The 19,923-nt window shown below is 40.1% G+C and overlaps 1 protein-coding gene across 19 annotated transcripts in view; it reads right to left on the minus strand.

Moving 5' to 3' along the window:
- The window catches only part of ryr3 (ryanodine receptor 3), a 342,095-nt gene that overhangs the window by 128,712 nt on the left and 193,460 nt on the right, over positions 1 to 19,923 (minus strand). For 14 of the 19 annotated variants that reach the window (XR_010001819.1, XM_062967304.1, XM_062967301.1 and 11 more), the window contains 9 exons: positions 19,180 to 19,309; positions 18,521 to 18,624; positions 16,243 to 16,378; positions 14,749 to 14,929; positions 13,949 to 14,060; positions 6,102 to 6,222; positions 4,735 to 4,904; positions 1,279 to 1,499; positions 359 to 449 (listed from right to left, as the gene is read on the minus strand). Coding sequence is in view for 18 of the 19 variants with exons in the window: in XM_062967304.1 (XP_062823374.1) it covers positions 359 to 449; positions 1,279 to 1,499; positions 4,735 to 4,904; positions 6,102 to 6,222; positions 13,949 to 14,060; positions 14,749 to 14,929; positions 16,243 to 16,378; positions 18,521 to 18,624; positions 19,180 to 19,309 (1,266 nt within the window). In the remaining variant the exon portion in view is untranslated. The remainder of the gene's footprint in view (positions 1 to 358; positions 450 to 1,278; positions 1,500 to 4,734; positions 4,905 to 6,101; positions 6,223 to 13,948; positions 14,061 to 14,748; positions 14,930 to 16,242; positions 16,379 to 18,520; positions 18,625 to 19,179; positions 19,310 to 19,923) is intronic. The other 5 variants (XM_062967284.1, XM_062967275.1, XM_062967252.1 and 2 more) reach the window with 1 other exon arrangement.

Genomic DNA, 19,923 nt, shown 5'->3' on the forward strand with positions numbered 1-19,923 from the left:
TAAGTAATTGAGATTTCCATAAATGCCACTTGCCCTCCCAGATGGGAAGGTGAGCAGCACAACAGGAATACACCTGCACAAGAGGCAAGCCGTGAGGAAGGGGCTTTCCTAGGACTTCTGTGGGTCAGATGACAAACTTCTGTGGATTGAACAAGACTTCTGTGGGTCATATGAGGAAGTTCTGTGCATTGAACTTGGGGACAAATATCATTAGCTAACAAGGTGGCCTTCTCTCTTGCAGACACACATTTTAATCACTGGGATCATATAATCTCCAATTTTTTTTGAAACACATGTAAAAAAAGTCACAATACACATTGAAATATTTGATACCATTACCAGAAATCCCAATATTTACCTTAAGAGGCATTTTACAATATTCATTAAGTAAAGGTACATCAAAGACTAGTCGTCGCAAAAGCTGCTGTAGCATGGAAGGACGTAAATAGCTATTATGGAAAAAGAAAGCAATAATTACTAATCTACACATATTTGAATGAAGTCACAAGATGACTATAAAATAGAGCACAAAACTAATTTCATTAAGAGAAAGTGAAACAAAACAAGAAGAGTAAATAAAATAGATTCAACCAGGAACGATTGAAACACACTATTAATAATATCATTATTCTTAAGTAGGGGTTTTAAATCTTTAGCTATTTTTTATTACTACAAGCACATTTTTTTTTAAAAAAATCACACTATTGGTTGAAATTCAAAGAATATTAACATTTTTCTGTTATTTTTCCTATGTTCTCACAATGTTTTGCTTTTACACAAAATCAGTGCTATTTACACAAAATTTGTATTTTATACAACATAAGTTTTTGTTGTACAAAAAGTGTATGTTGAATAAACTTCCCAACATTCCTTCCCAATTAGCAACTGCTGCAATCAAGTATTTTGTTGTTATTTCTATATGTGATATATAATGTTTTTATTTAAAAATAATTATTATTTAAGTCATTTTATATCATGCTATCTACATTTTATATCATGTTCCCATTTTGGAAGGTAAGCAGCACAATAGGAACATACCTATTCAGCTCAATAAATTAACAATGCATTAGACCCTGAACTAGATCCAACCACCAAAACTCCTTTCTTCACCTGTAAACATCCTGTTGCAGACCTGTGTTGAGTTTAATAAAAGATGAATATAATCCTACCACATTGCTTACATCTGCATGAAGTTAGAGTCTCCACAGACAATGGATACACAAGAAATTGTAGTAATTTGGCTATATTAAAAGAAAAGCATTTTGTACATATACTTACTGACAGATAGCAAGCAAGCATTCTTCAATAGTGTCCCTTTGTGCTTTTGTTAGAGAGCGTCCTTTGGATAGGCGATATATTGTATGAAGTGTGGAATCAATCAGTGAGACATAATGCTCAGTTCCCGAAAAGAGAGAAGCACATCGTGTGAGTAATGGAAACACAGCTGTGCAAATATATCTATTTAGAGCAAGAGCTGTCTCTGTAGTACTCAAAGAAACCTGCATAAAAATATGCACAACTATTAAAATATGTAAACCTTGTTGTAAATATAGAGGCTGTTTAGGAAAACCTTTTGATTACAAAATGTCACCATCAGATGAACAGGTACTCTTTATCAACCTTAAAGGGTTTTTGCATAAGACTTGACTGAAGCACATACAACCCTTAATGACCAATGCAAACATAGCCCACCTGTCACATGTGGAACTCCACTGTGGTTAGATCTGGAATGTAAAGCTTCCTGTAAGACTTAAAATAAACCTGCTTGCCTCCAATTGCTAATTGCACCACTGAATGTTTCAGGGGAGACAACTGGCCGTGTTTGGCAGAAAAACTCCATCAAAAATAACATCTGGGGGCTGCATGTGTCCTACATAGATGGACAGATAAATCTCCTCATGTGGATAGACTATAAAAAGGGAATTGTCCAGAAACAACCAGGCAATAGTACTTGGCTACAAGGCTATGTGAGCTTGAGAGATCACTAATTGGGCCGATGTACCTGAGGGACCGCTAACCCCCTACAAACCCCAGAGATCCCGCCGTTCTGAGGACCAAGACCTATTGGAAGTCCCCAGTTTTAAGACCTTGCGTCTAACAATAACTAGATGCAGAGCCTTTTCAGCAGTGGCGCCATCTCTCTGGAACACCTTGCCACCTGAAGTTCGTGCCTTGCGGGACTTGTTGGCCTTCCGCAGGGCATGTAAGACACACCTGTTTCGGCAGGCTTTTGAGTTCTGTTATTGATGTTTTAAAAGGTGCTTTTAGGATGTTTTTAAGATGTTTTAAAGATGTTTTTAAGATGTTTTTAAATTGTTGATTTTAGCCTGTTCTTATAAGCTGCCCCGAGCCCTAGGGGAGTGGCGGCATATAAGTCTGAATAATAAATAAATAAATTGTGCAGGCCCTATTAGAACTAAAACATCTGTTCTATTCCCGAGGGAAAACTGGTTTCCACACTTCTGCATTGCAGTTTCATATATTACCATTTTCCTTGCTTACCTATCTCTAGATATTTATGTCCAGTGTGTGCTTATTTTTCATTTATACAATGTTATTTTAGAACTGCTGGTTATATGATGCATTTTTAAAAAAAAGATAAACCCTATTCACATGTTATTAGAACATAAGGCGGTAGTAGGAGCAAGAATATACAGAGATCTCCTGACTCTGCATTTCTGGTTAGTTCCAGCTATGTCCAAAAACAATTCTCTGCAGCAGGAATTTCCAGGTTAGCTATGTTAGTCTGTGTAAAGAAGTATGATGACAGGAATGGAATCTTTTTGGATCCCACCGCTGCCACCAAATTGCGAAGGATTCAACTTCTACCTCTATGTATCCCACTTTTCAATGTTGTCGCTGCCACCACCTTTGAAAGATGCTTTGCTCAAATAATAAGCAACAATTGAAGAAACAGTAACTTGTTTATTTATAGCACAAAGCTTGATAGTCGCAAGAATGTTATATCTTGAGTTGAACGATGTTACTTCTGCACAGTAAGTGTTGCAAGATTTCTCAATAGTTTCTCTGAGCTTAGTATGGTATCAGCTTTATATGACTTGTTTCTTTCAGTTAGGAATACTGTCCTTCTTGAACTTAGTTGATCTGTACCCGATCAAACTTGGACTGGGGAGTTTAACTGGTTAACCCTAGTCCTCCTTGACTTAGGGATGTAGCCTCAGCTCTTTAGTTATCCCTACTAAAGGCTCAGCAACTTTAATTTTAGCCCTTCTCCGCTAAAACTATCTAGCTGCTCAACTTCCTCCCACAATCCCTTCTCTCGATCTCACTCCTTTCCCACTGAACAAAACCAACTGCTCTGGTCAACCGTCAAACTCCAACTGCCCAATTCCAACTGCTAAATTTGAATTCTAAGGCTTCCACCAGCAAGGTGAAGCCGCGCCCCTTTTCCTGGCCATGCCTTAGAGGCTCCCAACTTCTGTATAAGAATAGCTGAAATATATATAACCTTAAACAGTCAACCTAAACATAGCAATCATGAATAAAACACAATGATCATGACATCTTTACAGTCTGTGACAGCCAAAATGACGCAGTAAGTTTCTATCAAAATATATGTCCAATAAAACATGTTAGATTTTAAGGTGCCATAAAACTTTTCACAGTTTCCCCCGCAGTAGAATGATCTGCTCCAGCTATTTTTACCAGGACCGTTAATTATGAATAGCTTTGTTTGTGTGACATTGGAACTGGACTTTCCTGACATTATTATAGCATTAAAAAAACAGAGAAAGTAGTGGGAAGATTCTCAATTTCATATTCTGTTCCAGACCAATTTTCCATTATCACTTGCCTTTGTAAAAGACAAATAATATTAGAACTTCTTATAAACACTTCATTTTGCTTTCACAAAAGTAGTATTTGATGTTCACTGAAGTAGAGAATTAAGCCTTTTGTGTTTTATAGCATTTCATTATCTGCAGGTCAAATGTTAACTGCAGAATTTATTTCTATACCCAAATTAAATATGCAATAAGCAGTGTGGCTAACAAAAGCACTTTAGTAGCTTTATACTTATATTAAAGGAAAATGAAACCTTAGAAATTTTCACTGCCCTGATATGGTTTTTATAAGTGTGCACTTATTATAAAAAATCCTGGGCTGCCTTGCAAAATTGGGGCAGAAAATCCTTTCTGTCTTGAGAGGAGCTAGGCAAGCCTGGTTGGTGGCAAATAATCACAGCTCAGGAAATGCTATTATGATGAGCCTATGGGGGAGAAATGATACAAAACTAAGCTTTGTCTCTGATAGAAGAAAGATAAGGGAAATATGTCATTGTTGCTGTTGTTTACTTTCATGTTGTTTCTGACAAGGCAATCCTAAGACAAAGCTATCTCAACTGGGAAATTGAATATATTTCAAGATTGGAGGTGGCACCGGCACATTTGAATGGAAAGTAAGATTAAGATCATTGCTTGCCTATGTGACCTCATGGCAGGGATTAAATTTGTAGTTAGATCTGTAAAAGACATTTTAAAGATATAACAGAGATGCATAGCAATGAAATTATATGAGCTGGCATATTTAAAAAGCTAAATCACCTTGGCAAAGTTGAATGCAAACTTCATATGACATCAGAATTGACAGAACCTTATCTCACAAAGAATATTAGATATTATCATATTTTACCTTAAAGTTTCTCCCATTATCAAATAACAAAACCCAGCTTGTACATAAACTGGAATACTGCTGAAGAATAAGAAAAATACTCACTGTATCTAATGATGCACAAGCTCTTAAATCTGGTAAAAATCCAACTTCAAGGAGATGGAGAAGAAAACTTTGATCCTTTATACCATAGACACGATCTAGAAAGAGGACCATGGGTGCCTTATGGTCAGGGCAGAAACCTGCAGACATGTCTGGCTCACTAACAGTTCCATCTGAAAAGAAATACATTTTCTTTGATAAAAAATATTGGTCATATAAATTCAATATTGCTTTATAGATTCAATACAGCTTTATTGAGCACTGAAGTAACATCATACAGCTACCTTACAGAATCATGGAATAATAGAGTTGGAAGAGATCACATAGGCCATGTAGTCCATGCAGCAAAAGCACAAAGTACCCCTGACCGATGGCCACCAGCGTCTGTTTAAAAGCCTCATGGAAGGAGCTTCCACTACACTCTGAGGCAGAGAGTTCCAATGTTGAACATCTCTTCCAGTCAGAATGTTCTTCCTAATGTTCAGGTGGAATCTCCTTTCCCATAATTTGAATCCATTGCTCTGAGTCCTAGTCTCCAGTGCAGCTCCCTCTTCCTTATGGCATATAAACCATATTTATACATGGTTATCATATCTCCTCTCAACCTTCTCATTTGCAGGCTAATCATATCTAGCTCTTTAAGCTGCTTCTCAGAGTGCATGGTCCCCAGAACTTTGATAATTTTAGTTGCCCTCCTCGTGTACTATCTCATGTATATGTAGAGGTTAGGTCTTGAATCTGAAATTATGGATTATGAAATGGTTAAGTCAAGGGTCATTCCATGAAGACGGGAAAGCACCAGGACTACCTCAGGGGGTCAGCCACCCCTGGTTGCCACCATCGGTTTCCTGTCCAGGCATTCAAAAAGTCCAAAGATAGTAGTGGAGAGAGTAGAGAGGTTTGCTGTTTCTTTTAGGTTCTCCAAGGATGAAATAAGCTATTGCCTTTCACACTCTACTTAAAGATAGGTCATTTAAAAAAAAAATGAAATAAGGTACAGAACTTTAATTGACCCATGGATAAGTCAATTCAAGTTTTCCAGCTGATTTTTTTACTAGAATATCTAGACTGATACATAAATATATAGCACATTTATTTTGCTCAAAGGGGATAGAATTCAAAGACACAGCCACATTAGTTGTGGCTTGCAACAAGTCACAGTCTCAGTCTCAAAAGGAAATCAATGGCAAACTTACTCTGAATACATCTATCTAGGTTTACTGGAGATAAACCCTCTTATTGCTAGATCACTTGCTAATTCAAATTTTCTCACCAGCTGTTATGAGCTAACCAGGCCTTAGAAGTAGGAAGTGATCTGACAAATTTCATTCTCCCATCACAGTACCAGTTAGGATAGCTCACATATTTACCCTTGTTGACTGTTGGTAATTTTAATGGTATGCTTATTATTCCAACCAAATCTTCGGTTGGTACCAGGGAACGCAAGATGGACCGGATTCGAATAGCTTCTCCTTTTCCAGTTTGGATAAGCTGTTAAAACATCAAAATGTCATTTTATTTTTATTCAATATTTAATTAGCCAGAATGAAAATAGCTTTACTACAATCATGCTGAAAAGTCAGTGACCTCAATAAATCTAGGAAATCACACATATTCGCTAATGTGGAGGTACAGGAGTTGCTAAGTGTAAAAATATGTCAATGCTGGTTTGTAATATCCAGAACTGCCTTGAGAATGTATATTAATACTTGTGCCGTCCGCCGGACAATAAAAAACTATAAAACTGAAACGTGCTGTCCTTTATCCGGGCGAACTGCAAATCCCTATAAGCTGTCCTATAGATATTGAACGACTGAGTCTGGATAACTTCAAAAAGGATGTTTATTCATACAAGGTTGTAAACCTGGCACAGATCTTAAAGTTGCAGAAAATGAAACAAATTTCCATAGGTTTTAGGTACAGAATTATCCCTGGTTCCAGAAAGCAAAGGTGATTATAAAACCACTATACCCTAATCACGCTGTCTATATTAGAAGGAGAAACTCTTTCCTTCCCTATCTTTACAGCAAAGATTAGTTCTAGAAGCGACAGAATAACCCTGCTCCTCTAACTAGAGTTCCTATTCCAGATCAATATAATTCAATACTTATCTAATTTGGATAGGCTTAGATTGGCCTGGTTTTGAGGATGATTTGTCCCAGTTAGCCTTGCACAGCTCCAGCACGTTGGAAGACTATAGCCAGAATGAAGCTCTAAAATGGAGACTAGACCCTGGTAAAAAGGGCGGTCCTAAGATGTTGCACTCTTTGACCAATCACTGCAAAGAAAACTGCAGCCAGCTATTGCAGATTCCAAGCCACTTTTCCTAGGCTTTTGCAGCCAGAGGCTCAAACAAAATGCAAAGGAGGGAAAACAAACAAATGACCAATAGGTAAGGCAAACCATCGTCCTGGGGGACGGAACACTCCCCGCTAAATTCCCAGGATGTGGGAATTTACCAATCAAAAACATACAAACACCTTTGTATATACAACAATACAAACACTAGAACTTTAAACATCTCCAATAAGCAACACGAGGTCACTAATTGGTCTGTCCAAAATGGACACTTTGCCTCTGTTGCAAGTCTTTAATTGAACTTTCCTGACCTTACCGTCCGGGCAAGGAAAGGTCTTTAATACAATGCCCATGGGCCATGCATGGCGGGGCAAGTCTTTGTCCTTTAACAACACAACGTTGTTAACCTCAATGTTGTCCTGTGGGCTTTGCCAGATTCTTCTAGCTTGAAGCTGGCTTAAGTACTCAGCTTTCCACCTTTTCCAAAAGTGGTTGGCCAAGGACTGCACCTGTTTCCACAGGGCACGGTGAGTTCCGTCCGGAACTGGCAACATGACGTCCTTCCATCCTGGCACCTTTTGTGTCAAAATAAGTGCAGGAGTCAGTGGTTGTAAGTTCTCAGGGTCACTGGTAAGGGGAACCAGCGGCCGGTTGTTGATAATTGCGGTAACTTCCGCCATAAGTGTCACCAAAACATCATGCGTCAATGACCTATGACTCAAAAGCATGGCATTAAGGATTTTGCGACTAATACCAATCATCCTCTCCCAAACACCACCCATGTGGGAGGCGTGAGGAACATTGAAAGTCCACATAATTTGTTCAGTATTCGTAAAGTTCTGAACCTTTGGGTCTCTCCCAAACCTAGACACACAATTGAGTTTAGCCTTAGCTAACCTCCCTCCCACTCTCAAAATACCCTCCTTGTCTAGAAATGGGTTTAACTCATTTAGAAGACTTTGATTAGGGATGTTGAGCCCTTGCTCTAGCCTAGCTATTTCCTGCTTGAAAGCAGATCTCTGTACTGACTTGAATATGACGCTCTTAGCCTTTATCATATCCTGGACCTGTAAAGGCTCACTATCTTTGCAAGCTAAACGATGTATAAGCCTAGCTACTGCTCTAAGAAGACTGTGCCACTCCGAAAAACGTTCAAAACGGTGTGGTTCCAGGCAAGATCTTTGGCCCATCTTGATTTCTGTGGTTGATTTGCAGGCTTTCACCTCTGCACTTCGTGAGACTTGAGCATTCATAATGTCCGAAAACCTTTGCTCATCTTTCGAGAGCGCTGTGGCTTCGTCTCTCTCAGAGACTTTGAAAATGGAGGAATACTCTGGAGTTATTGCTTGGCAGTAGACTGAGATGTGACTTAGGCAACTGCGCACAAGTGTAGGACGTCCACCTTTAAGCACCTGTGCTTGATTGGAGTCCAACGACGATGGTGGGTGCATCTTGTTTATGCACACTGGGCCTGTAACTGTCCAGCCTAGTGGTAGCAGCTGAGCAATGGGCGCCCCTGGAGGTCCCTTAACTTGGTCGTTCACATAGAACAAGTTCGGACAGTCCGCACCAAGCAGAAGGGCAATGTCCACATCTGGACGGAAAGCAGGTATGGCATTCTTTAATCGTCGCAAATGTGGATGAGCCTCCACAACTTCTCTAGTTACAATTTGTTTTTTGTTCCGAGGGATGGAGGAACACTCAATCAGGTCTGGCAACTTGAACTGCCTCTTCTGGTCGCAAGAGGAGACAACAAAGCCAGATGCTATGCGACCCTGCAACTTCTTTTTTCCTGCACACGTAGTCATAGTGTAGTCAACCATCTTGGTTTTAAGGTCAAACATGCGGAAGAACTCTGGAGTAGCCAGGGAGGCGTCGCTCTGTGAATCCAGGGCCACATAGAGTCTCTTTCTAAGCCAAGGGCTCTTGGCTGGATATACATCCGCTAGGCAGATAGGATGACAAACTCTGTACTGGTGCGAGTCAGAACACAGCTCTGTACAGGCGACTGCTGAAACCTCCACCTGCATCTCTGGTACGACTGGCTTGTCGGTGTCTTCGACTGCTGACTTTTCTTTTGGTGAAACGTTCCCTTTGGGGTGGGAGATGACACTGGAGTTGTGCATTGCGGTGCAATGCTTGAGGCTGTTGCATTTCTCACACTTGACGTTTTCTTTGCAGTTGGACGCAAAGTGTGGAGTTGCTCCACAGCATCTAAAGCAGATTCCCTGCTTTTGAACTAGCTGTTGCCTTTCTTTGTATGACTTTCTACTAAACTCCCTGCAGTTGGCCAAGCTGTGAGGCTTTTGGTGGATAGGGCAAAGCAACTCTTTTACCTCCGACCTGGGTTCATCAGTCTTGTGTTGAGTTTCGACTGCCTTTACGCTGACAGGTCTATTGGCCTCTCTAGGTGGTTTCTTGTCCACTTCAGATGCCTTCCCTGGATGGGTCCCTTGGTATAAGGTGGGGAGGCCCGTCTGCGGATCATTCCTTTCTCTGGCCGCCCTGGTGATGAACTGGACCAAATGAGAAAATGGAGGGTATGCCTGGGAGTGGGCCTCCTTGTAGTTGAAGACCTCCTGTCCCCAGCGTTCTTGCAAAGTGAAGGGCAGCTTGGTCAAGATCTGCCTCTGGGACAGGTGCTGATCGAGGCACTTCAAACCGGGCAGTTCTGGATTCTCCTTGGCCGACTCTAATTCCATAAGGAGATCGCTAAGGTCCCACAAGAGTTTGAAGTCTTTGAGTTTTAAAGCTGGGAACCTTTGGAGCTTGTCCATAAGAGATGCTTCAATCTCTGTGCTGGCCCCATACCTCTGCTGCAACCTGGCCCAGGCCTTTTCCAGGGCTTTGTCGGGAGCGGCTACGTGGGCTGCGTAGATCTTCTTAACTTGTGAGGATGAGGCTGGGCCCAACCATGCAGCCAGAAGAGTCAGTTCTTCCTCAGGCAATAACTTTAAGTCTCTGATTGCTCTCTGGAAGGTGGCCTTCCAGAGAAGAAATTCCTCAGGCTTGTCCGAAAACTTTTCGACACCCTTGTCCTTAAGATCTCTTCTGGGGCTTCTGATGATGGAGACAAGCTGGGACTCTGGCGTCGAAGGGAACAATTGAGGAGTTTGCTGTTGTGGAGTGGACTCCCACCGTGCACCTTGCGTCAACCTTTGGCCTCTTGGAGGGATGACATCGACCACTGACGAATCGGTGGCTCCCTGTGCAGCTGTCTGTAAGGGCCAACTAGCACTTGGCCTTGAGGCCCTGATTGACTGACCTAGGGATTTAGCAGGAGGCACAGGTAGCTCGGGCAAGGGTGAGCTCCCCGCTATGACGCTCTGCTCTGCAGGAAACTCAAAAGTGACTTTGGGGCCCTGCTCTGGGTAAGGAGAGAAGTCTTCCTGTTCCTCATCCGAAAACTGGCTGTTTAAGCTATTAAGATGCACAAGCACCTTGGAAGAAGGGTCCTGCTTCGGCAACTGACTTACATTTTCTTCTGTGAGTGGCTCAATTAGGGCCTTGGCCAAAGTCTCAGCCCTTACCTTTTTGGCAGTAGCATCCATCCTTATTCTAAGCATTTCTATTTCACCTTGCCTTTGGGCCTGTTCCATTTGCATTTCGCTTTGTCTACGGGCCTGTTCTATTTGCATTTCGCTTTGTCTACGGGCCTGTTCTATTTGCAGTCGTTGCTCTTCTTCTTTAAAGGGAAGGGTGAGATCAGCTGCCTTAGCATCAGCCTCCGCCCCCGCTACCTTGCTCTTTAGCTTCAGACGTGCAGCCTCCTTAATGTGCAAGGCAGCTAGGGAAGAGATGGCACTCCCAGCAGCAGAAGACTTGCTAGAGTGGCTATGTTTAGATGATGCACACTCCCTTAGCTTAGATACCTGGCTAGAGCGGTTGGACTTAAGACTAAGTGCCACAGCAGGTGATTTTAAAAGATTGGTCTCATGGCTGCATAAGGAAGACTGATTTCCTTTTGGCTCAGACCTTAGATTAACAGGTGGAGAACTAAATTCCAAGGCATCTAGAATTGCCCTCACCTTATTTTCTTTCTCATTAGTGTCAGCTAAGACACTCACTATTTCTAACTCTGAATCCTTGGCGTTAATGCGCTCGAGGACCTGGACTATCTTAGACACCAAACCCCTCCAAATACCGAAGGTCTCTTCAAGGTCGGTCTGTAATATGGATGGCACCCTTGTAATACCCAAGCTCTCAATTCTGTCCATCAATGTTACAATTCGCTCCCATGCCGAACCTAACCTCACATGGAGGAGCTCCTTTTCACCTATTAGATGGGCTAGCATCTTGGCTGAAGGGTGCTTTATCCTTTGGGGCCTTTCATTCCTACTTTCAGCCTCAGAAGGAGGTATACCATCTGTATCATCTTGAAATTGCATAGACATTATGTATTCTTAATAGCAAGTAAATTTACAACAAAAGCAAATACAACATACCAGCAAGTAAATTTACAATAAAAGCAAATGCAATATATAATACAATGCACAACACTTAACCATAGCAATATATATCACTAAGTAACTATACTTTACAAAGATTGTGACCTTTGGCGCCAGATTTTAGTGGGCAAGCTGCAAAATGCCAACTGACAGCAACTTGCCACTTGATACCTCCCTTGCCCGAGTGACGTAAACTGCCAAAATGGCGACTTCGCCAAATTTTCAAGCACCTCGTGCTCTGCGGCTCGAGGCCTGCCGCCGAAGGAGCACCGAGGCTGGCTTTGGAAAGGAGGAGAGAAAAGACGCCTCCTCCCCGCTGTGAAGGGAGGTCACCACCGCAGGTCGATGAAACAGGTCATCACCGCAGGACGATGAAGCAGGTCACCACCGCAGGACGATGAGGCAGGTCACCACCGCAGGACGATGAGGCAGGTCACCACCGCAGGACGATGAGGCAGGTCGAAGCCGCAGGACGATGAGGCAGGTCACCACCGCCAGGCGATGAGGCAGGTCACCACCGCAGGACGATGAGGCAGGTCACCACCGCAGGACGATGAGGCAGGTCGAGTGCTCCGGCCGAACTTGCAGCAGCGTTGCCAGGCCTGTCCAGGTTCTAGCCTGGTTCTGGTGGGCTTCACGCCTCAGAGCCAGCCAAAGAACTGTCGCTGGTGCTCCGCGGCTCGAGGTCTACCGCCGAGGGAGCCCTGGACGTTGCTGGGAACTGCACAGCCTGTGCAAACCCAGAAAGCCACTGGGCCACGTGCGCACACGCGAGCCAAATAGCAAGGAAATAGAGCCCCACTATTTGACTCCTTCAGGTCTGAGAGCGGGCTCCACTGTCTCAGACGCTGGTAGAGTCTTTAGGTATGCAGACTGAGCTCAGGCGGAAAAGCCGCGGCCTAAACTAAACTTCCTAAACTATAAAAAACTATAAGCCGTGCAAGCTAGCTCAAGCGGAAAAACCGCTGATCTACCTCAAAACTGTGCCATCCGCCGGACAATAAAAAACTATAAAACTGAAACGTGCTGTCCTTTATCCGGGCGAACTGCAAATCCCTATAAGCTGTCCTATAGATATTGAACGACTGAGTCTGGATAACTTCAAAAAGGATGTTTATTCATACAAGGTTGTAAACCTGGCACAGATCTTAAAGTTGCAGAAAATGAAACAAATTTCCATAGGTTTTAGGTACAGAATTATCCCTGGTTCCAGAAAGCAAAGGTGATTATAAAACCACTATACCCTAATCACGCTGTCTATATTAGAAGGAGAAACTCTTTCCTTCCCTATCTTTACAGCAAAGATTAGTTCTAGAAGCGACAGAATAACCCTGCTCCTCTAACTAGAGTTCCTATTCCAGATCAATATAATTCAATACTTATCTAATTTGGATAGGCTTAGATTGGCCTGGTTTTGAGGATGATTTGTCCCAGTTAGCCTTGCACAGCTCCAGCACGTTGGAAGACTATAGCCAGAATGAAGCTCTAAAATGGAGACTAGACCCTGGTAAAAAGGGCGGTCCTAAGATGTTGCACTCTTTGACCAATCACTGCAAAGAAAACTGCAGCCAGCTATTGCAGATTCCAAGCCACTTTTCCTAGGCTTTTGCAGCCAGAGGCTCAAACAAAATGCAAAGGAGGGAAAACAAACAAATGACCAATAGGTAAGGCAAACCATCGTCCTGGGGGACGGAACAATACTGCTACAGAAATACAATTCTGCTACAACTGATGCTCAGCCAAGTATCTCATCTAGAACTTTTGGAAGAGTATTTGTTCAAACAATAAATCTAATTGTAATTATTTCCAACCAACCTTTCACAAAGAACATCATGTGGAACTTTTTTATTGATCTTAAGGTATGTGCACATGGGAGAAAGCATCCCTTCAGATTCTAGAGATCCAGGTTATATAGGGTGAATTAAAATAATCACAACATGAATCTTAGTAGTGCACAAAGTAAGAGTTTAAAAGGGTACAGTTGGTGCACAGAGTAAAAAAAAAGCCACCTGGGCATTTATTAGGAAAAATTATTCCAGGAATATCATCACAGTAAGAGTTTGTACAGTAAAAGTTCAAAAGGCAATGTTAGTTTAATAGTATGTATAGAAGATCTTTTGGTGATATCAACAAAGCCATCTCATATATAATGGCTATTCAACTGACTCTTAAAGCAGTAATGCTTTTCCAGAGAGGGACAAGAAGAGGACTTTTATGAGCATTTCCCCCTGACTTTCCTTTTAAAATATTAAAAATGATAGATTTCTTCTATTTGAAATGACCATTCTTGTAAGAAGGGACTTTTTATTGAATACTATTGATAAGTCGTGAAGTTTAAAAAGTTTAAAAAGGTAAAGTAATTCATTTGTTGCTCATCATAAATATTTGAGGATAATTTGGAAAAGTATTTTATATTATAGTATTTTATATATTATATTTTATATTACTGCACAAAGAAGAAAACCACTTACATGCATTTCTGGTGCACAACGTCCAAGTAAATCTATAAGAGCAGAGTAAAAGGACATAATTGCATTGCCCATGTGCACTACTCCTTCCTCTTCTTCATCTTCATCAAGACTGCTGAAAGGAAATCAAGCAGGGATCAACAATTCTTTCTATCATTCAGAAAAATCAAAGTGATATGTAAATTAGGTCATTATTATTGACTGACCTCAGGTAGGAATACCAGCAGTCCTTAAGTTACAAACAACTCATAGTTAAGAATGGGTCTGAGACAACAGGAAGTGAGAAAGATCTACCCCTCGGAAGGGAAATTCAATCCTGGAAGAATTACCATGGGGAAAAGGTGTTTCTACTAAAGCTTCATCACCAACCAATCCTTGTTTCCACAAGGCAATTTTTTCAAAATCCAATTATCACAGGATAATGTAAATATGCATTATATTTTGATGAAATTAATAATGAATATAGAAGGGGTGTTAAGATTTGTATAAAAGTTAAGTCTATTCATGATTAATTATCAAGTCAGGATGACTAGACAAATCTCAGTGACTGATCTAACCATGTAGTAATCTCAGTCAGTAGTAATGTATACTCATACATGAAGTAATGTATCAGCTGATTGGTCTAAAATGTTGATTTGCATAAAATGGGGGCAACAACTGTAATATTCCCCCCAGTGGGATATGGTAGCTTCCTATGTTCCTAACTGAAAGTTTTCTTTACTTGTGTTCAATATTATAATTTAACTGACAATGAATGAAATCATATTCCAGAGTGATGGAAATGATTGTTTACATTCACTTACAAATCTCTCTTGTATCCTTGAGAGGGGAGATCAAGAGCTGGGTTCTCAGAGATCTTAATTGCTCCTTGCATAGCAGCCAACAAACCATTTCCTCCTTCTCCTCTAAGAGCAGGACCAAAACATTCTGGGCGTCGAATAAGAAGCTTGACAACAACACTGGCATTTTCCTCAACACTTTCACCTGGAAACCCAAAAAAACATTTTTACGGATCTGAATATAAAACAAAACAAAAACGTAGTATGAGAATTAATATTTTTGTTGTATTGTGAGCTCATGATTTTGTTATATTTTAATACAATGTTCTCAATTTGTTATCATTGTTCATGTATTTGTAGCAAATAAACACTTGGAAGAGTATCTTGGAGGTTAATGATTCCCAGAATGGGACCACAAATAACTTAAAGTTGAAATTTTAACTTAAGTTAAAAATAAATAAATAAATAGCATTATTCCTTATATTAGAAAATGCATAACTTAATTAAGAACTTAACTTTATTTAAGTATTTTGTACAACTGGCACATTGTAATTATTTTATATGATTGAAGATATAACTCAAGGATTGCTGTTTATATTCTACTGTATACCCCTGCAACACTGCTGAAATGACTACTTCTTCTCTTTACATTCATATGGATATGCATCAACCAACTCAGGATGGCATTTCATGTATCTGATGAAGTGGGCTCTGGTCCACAAAGGTTTATGTCACAGTATGAAGCTTGGAACCATAACACAACATGGTGACTTGTTTCATCTGTCTGCATCTGACAATATATGTCCCGCCTAGGAATTTTTGAGATAATTTTATGGTGCACTTCCATCAGAGACTGCCACAGAATATGGTAATGTGGCATTTCCCCTAATGCCTTCTCTGCTCCATCCACCCCAACTTGAGCACCGTTAAGCTTTTGGGAGAAGACTGAGGCAATGAAGGTGTTGACCAGTTCTGCCTTTTCTGTCTCCTGGCATTTTGCCATCACTTGTATGCAGCAGCCCTACCTTTTCTTTGTTCCTCCTTTTGCTATAGATATAATAAAAAAGCAATTTTTATTGTCTATAACATCTCTAGTAAGCCTGAGCTTGTTCTGCACTTTGGCTTTTCAAACTTTCTCCTTACACATACTGGCTATTTGTTTTAATTTCCCTTTGGTAATTTCTCCCTTTTTCCATTTCTTGTACATGTCCTCTTTAAATCGTAGCTCAATTGAAAGTTCATTAGACATTCATTTTGTGTCCTTTGGACACCTGCTCTTGGAGGTACAAAATGAGGTACAATTTCAAACAGGTTCTCATTGAAATTGTACCTCCAATATCTCACTTTTCAGAAACTCCCATCCATGATGAACTCCTTTCTCTTTTGGTGTTCTGGACCATGTTGGAATTCCTTGACATTGAACCTGTGATTTGCTGTGCAGAGGTACCAATTCTTAAAATTCAATAATAGAAAAATATTCATTTTCCTCATAATCTTCAATTGACTATGTAAACTTACCATTAACAAAAACTGCAAACCTTAAAAAGGATAGATATCGTTCACCCTCTATTGGATTCCAGCCTGTATCAGGGTATCCTGCAGCTAGCAACATTGGGCAACTCTGAAGTCCACAACCTGCCAAGTAGGTTACAACCTGTCCAATACAAAAACTGGTATCATCTACTGTGGTAATAGTTTAAAAAACAAAAGATGAACACAAAGAGCTACAGTAAAATCATTTGCAAATGTTTGCAGAAGTTCCAGTTACCAAGGAAGAAGGTGAAAAATAAGAATAAGACAAAAGCAGAAGGGACTGAAGACTTAATTCCGCTGGAGACAATTACTCCACCTTAGTTAAAGAGATCTGTTTGCAGAAAGACATTAGAATCTTCTGTAATATACACAACAATGCAACACTGGATATTTGCCATGAACAATGGAGCACAGGAGAAATCTATACAGAATAGACAATTAGTCATTATCATCCAGACAGAGGCAACAAATAACATATCCAAAAGTTTTGTTGACAAGCTGTCTCCTCTGGCCCCTCCTTACAGTTTCATGACCAAGCTAAATAATTAATTAGCTAGAGTAGAAATACAAAATAAATATAAAGAGGAAAGAATAAACTAGAGGTAAACAAATACTAAAATAAATCTCTCAGAAGGCAATCTCTGTTCCTCTGAATATGCATAGAGACTAGATAAAATGCTGCAACTTCTTTGATAGGACTGAAATCATTGTGGAATTTTACAATGTGTATCCAATATTCCATTTCTTGCTTAGTTTAAGGAGGAATCAAAACAAAATGGAGCACAACTGAGCTACCCAGGGTGAGATCTGGCTGATTAAAAAGTGAAACTCAAACTACACTCTCAAAGGTCATTCTGGCAAGGCAGCCTCAGCTAATTTTTCCTCCTACAAGTCATGTGTGAATGTAACAGGTATGCTGCAGCTGGCAGTCTTAGAGATAACTAGTGGAGGAACATTAGTCAAAAAGGCTATAGATGTATAACAAACTGTAAAACACATGTGATTCTGAGCATCATTTGCTAGTATAATACATTTCTTAATTCAGCATATAATACAAAATCTGGAAACCATGTGACCAGGAAAGTAGGATAGAATAATGCAAAAAAACTACTCTATGTTTCTAGAAGGCACACAGATACTTAGGCGCCTCTTCTATTGCTTCAATCGCTTCAATATACAGATGTTCGTGAATTGATTGAGCTATTGTAGATCACATGGGTAAACATTACGTTTCAAGAGAGAAGAATTTGGTTGAATTAATGTTAGAGACATTTACAATAGTATGTAGAATACGTACAAAAATTTCACTTCTGCATTCCTTCCTTGGAACATGGGAAAGTATGGTGACTACTGGGGGCCGGGGGTTTAACAGGAAAGGAATTGGAGGAAATCTTTCACAATGGCTCAAAGAAGACTGGGCAGGACAATGAGAATTCATTTTAAATTCCACTATGAGATCCAGGAGATGCAAGAAGTTTGTAAAGGGTTGAAGACATGAAACTATATAGCCTCCAGACCCCTCAGAAAGGCTACTAATGAGATGTTGCTTGTGTTTGCTATGTCCTAGGGCAGGAGTCCCTAAACTAAGACATGAGGGTTGGATACAACCCTCCAAGGTCATTTACTCGCCTCCCAACCTAAACTTTATACTAAGTCTGAAACAACTTGAAGACACACACAACAACAATCCTAATTAAATTCATTATCTTATCAGCCAAAAGCAGGCTCACGCTTCTCACTGAAATACTGGTAAGTTTATGTTGATTAAATTTGGTATTTGTTTTGAATATTTTCTTTTTTTTCTTTTTGCACTACAAATAAGATATGTGCAATGTGCATAGGAATTCGTTCACTTTTTTCAAATTATATTCTGGTACCCAACAGTCTAAGGAACCATGAACTGGCCCTCTGTTTAAAAAAGTTTGAGGCATAGTCATTGAAAAAGTGTGGGCGACCGAGAAAATCCCTGCAGACTTCAAAGATGCCACCATCATCACCCTTTTCAAAAATCAGCCTCTGTACATGGCATTCATGGTATAGGTATAATCCCTCTGCAATGCCAGAAATATAGCTTAATAGTGTAACATTACAAAATGCTGATCATTTCCGCTATCTTGGCAGCCACCTCTCCACAAAAATCAACATCAACACTGAAATACAACACCATCTGAGCTCTGTGAGTGCAGAAAAAGGAGAAAAGATGGTAATTTAAACTGCAACTGAGATTCAGTAGAAAAAGTAAAAAAGGGAAGTAAATAATTACCTTTTCTAAGTCTGGCTCCTCCAATGCAAGTGCAAGCTCATTATTATCCATTACAGAAGCAGCTGCTACATCTAGTGGAGTAGAACCCCTCATGGAAGGAGAAGCTGGAAGAAAAGATATGAAAATCCATAGTAGTCAAAATAATATTAGTTATGCTCCTTATACAGCAGAGGGCAGCAGTTACCTTGCAGTTTAGCTGAAGTGCAAGCATGTATTCTCTCCTCCCTGCACTTACAGTCTTTGAGTTCATTATATGATAGGTTTATTGGGAGAATTCCAAAATCCATATTTTTGTGATTCATTCTCATTTATAATATTTTTCTGAATTGATTTGAAAGCTGGGAAATACTGTACTTTTCATACTGCTATTTTTTTAAAGGGAACACTTAAAATATATGCATATCACACTAGCATGTTCAGCTATACATTAATTTATTTATTTTATAAGAAACATGTTATTCCCACTTTTCATATTAAAGATGCCAAGATAGGTTACAGTAAAACGTGCATAGAGCTGCTTTGTAGAGTTTCAGAATACATATATTCTCAAAACTCAAATGCTACCAAAACTATTTCAGTAACTATCAGCAAGAAGATTAACAAATGTCAGCAAATGTAAGTTAATTAAATAATTAAATAAATATATATATACAACATACCAAGTCCCACACTGCTATTTTCAAGTAAGTAGCTGAGGTGTTCAAACATGGCTTTTTGATTCTGGCGACTGATTCGACAGAAATAGCACAGAAACCGACAACAACTTGCTACCATTTTTGGAAAAGCAATCTAAGTGAGAGAAAAAAACACAATCACAGAAAATTGAAGTGGTATTAATTTTCCCCTAAATTCCTCATAAATTAACAACATGTAGGTAAAAAGGTTTTCCCCTGACGTTAAGTCCAGTTGTGACCGACTCTGGGGGTTGGTGCTCATCTCCATTTCTAAGCCGAAGAGCTGGCGTTGTCCGTAGACACCTCCAAGGTCATGTGGCCAGCATGACTGCATGGAGCACCATTACCTTCCCGCCGAAGGTTGGCAGGAGCTGGGGCTAACAGCGGGCGCTCATTCCGCTCCCGGGATTTGAATCTGGGACCTTTTGGTCCGCAAGTTCAGCATCTCAGCACTTGAACACACTGTGCCACCAGGGGCCCCTTTTTAACAACATGTATGCAACTAAAAAATTAGAGCACATAACCTTGACAATAATAAGAGTTCTTTTTTCTTTTGTTTTTTAAATAATTTTTATTATATTATACAGTAGTAAATACAGTGAAAGTGAGGAAAACAATTGTGTAGGGATAGTGAGACAGAGTTGTCAGAAAAAAAAGGTTGGAAAAAACAAAGAGATAGTAAAAAAAGGGGGAAAAAGGGGAAAAAAGAAAAAGAAAAAAATGAAAAAG

The sequence above is a fragment of the Anolis carolinensis genome, chromosome 1 (assembly GCF_035594765.1).
Source record: "Anolis carolinensis isolate JA03-04 chromosome 1, rAnoCar3.1.pri, whole genome shotgun sequence".
NCBI lineage: Eukaryota > Metazoa > Chordata > Lepidosauria > Squamata > Dactyloidae > Anolis > Anolis carolinensis.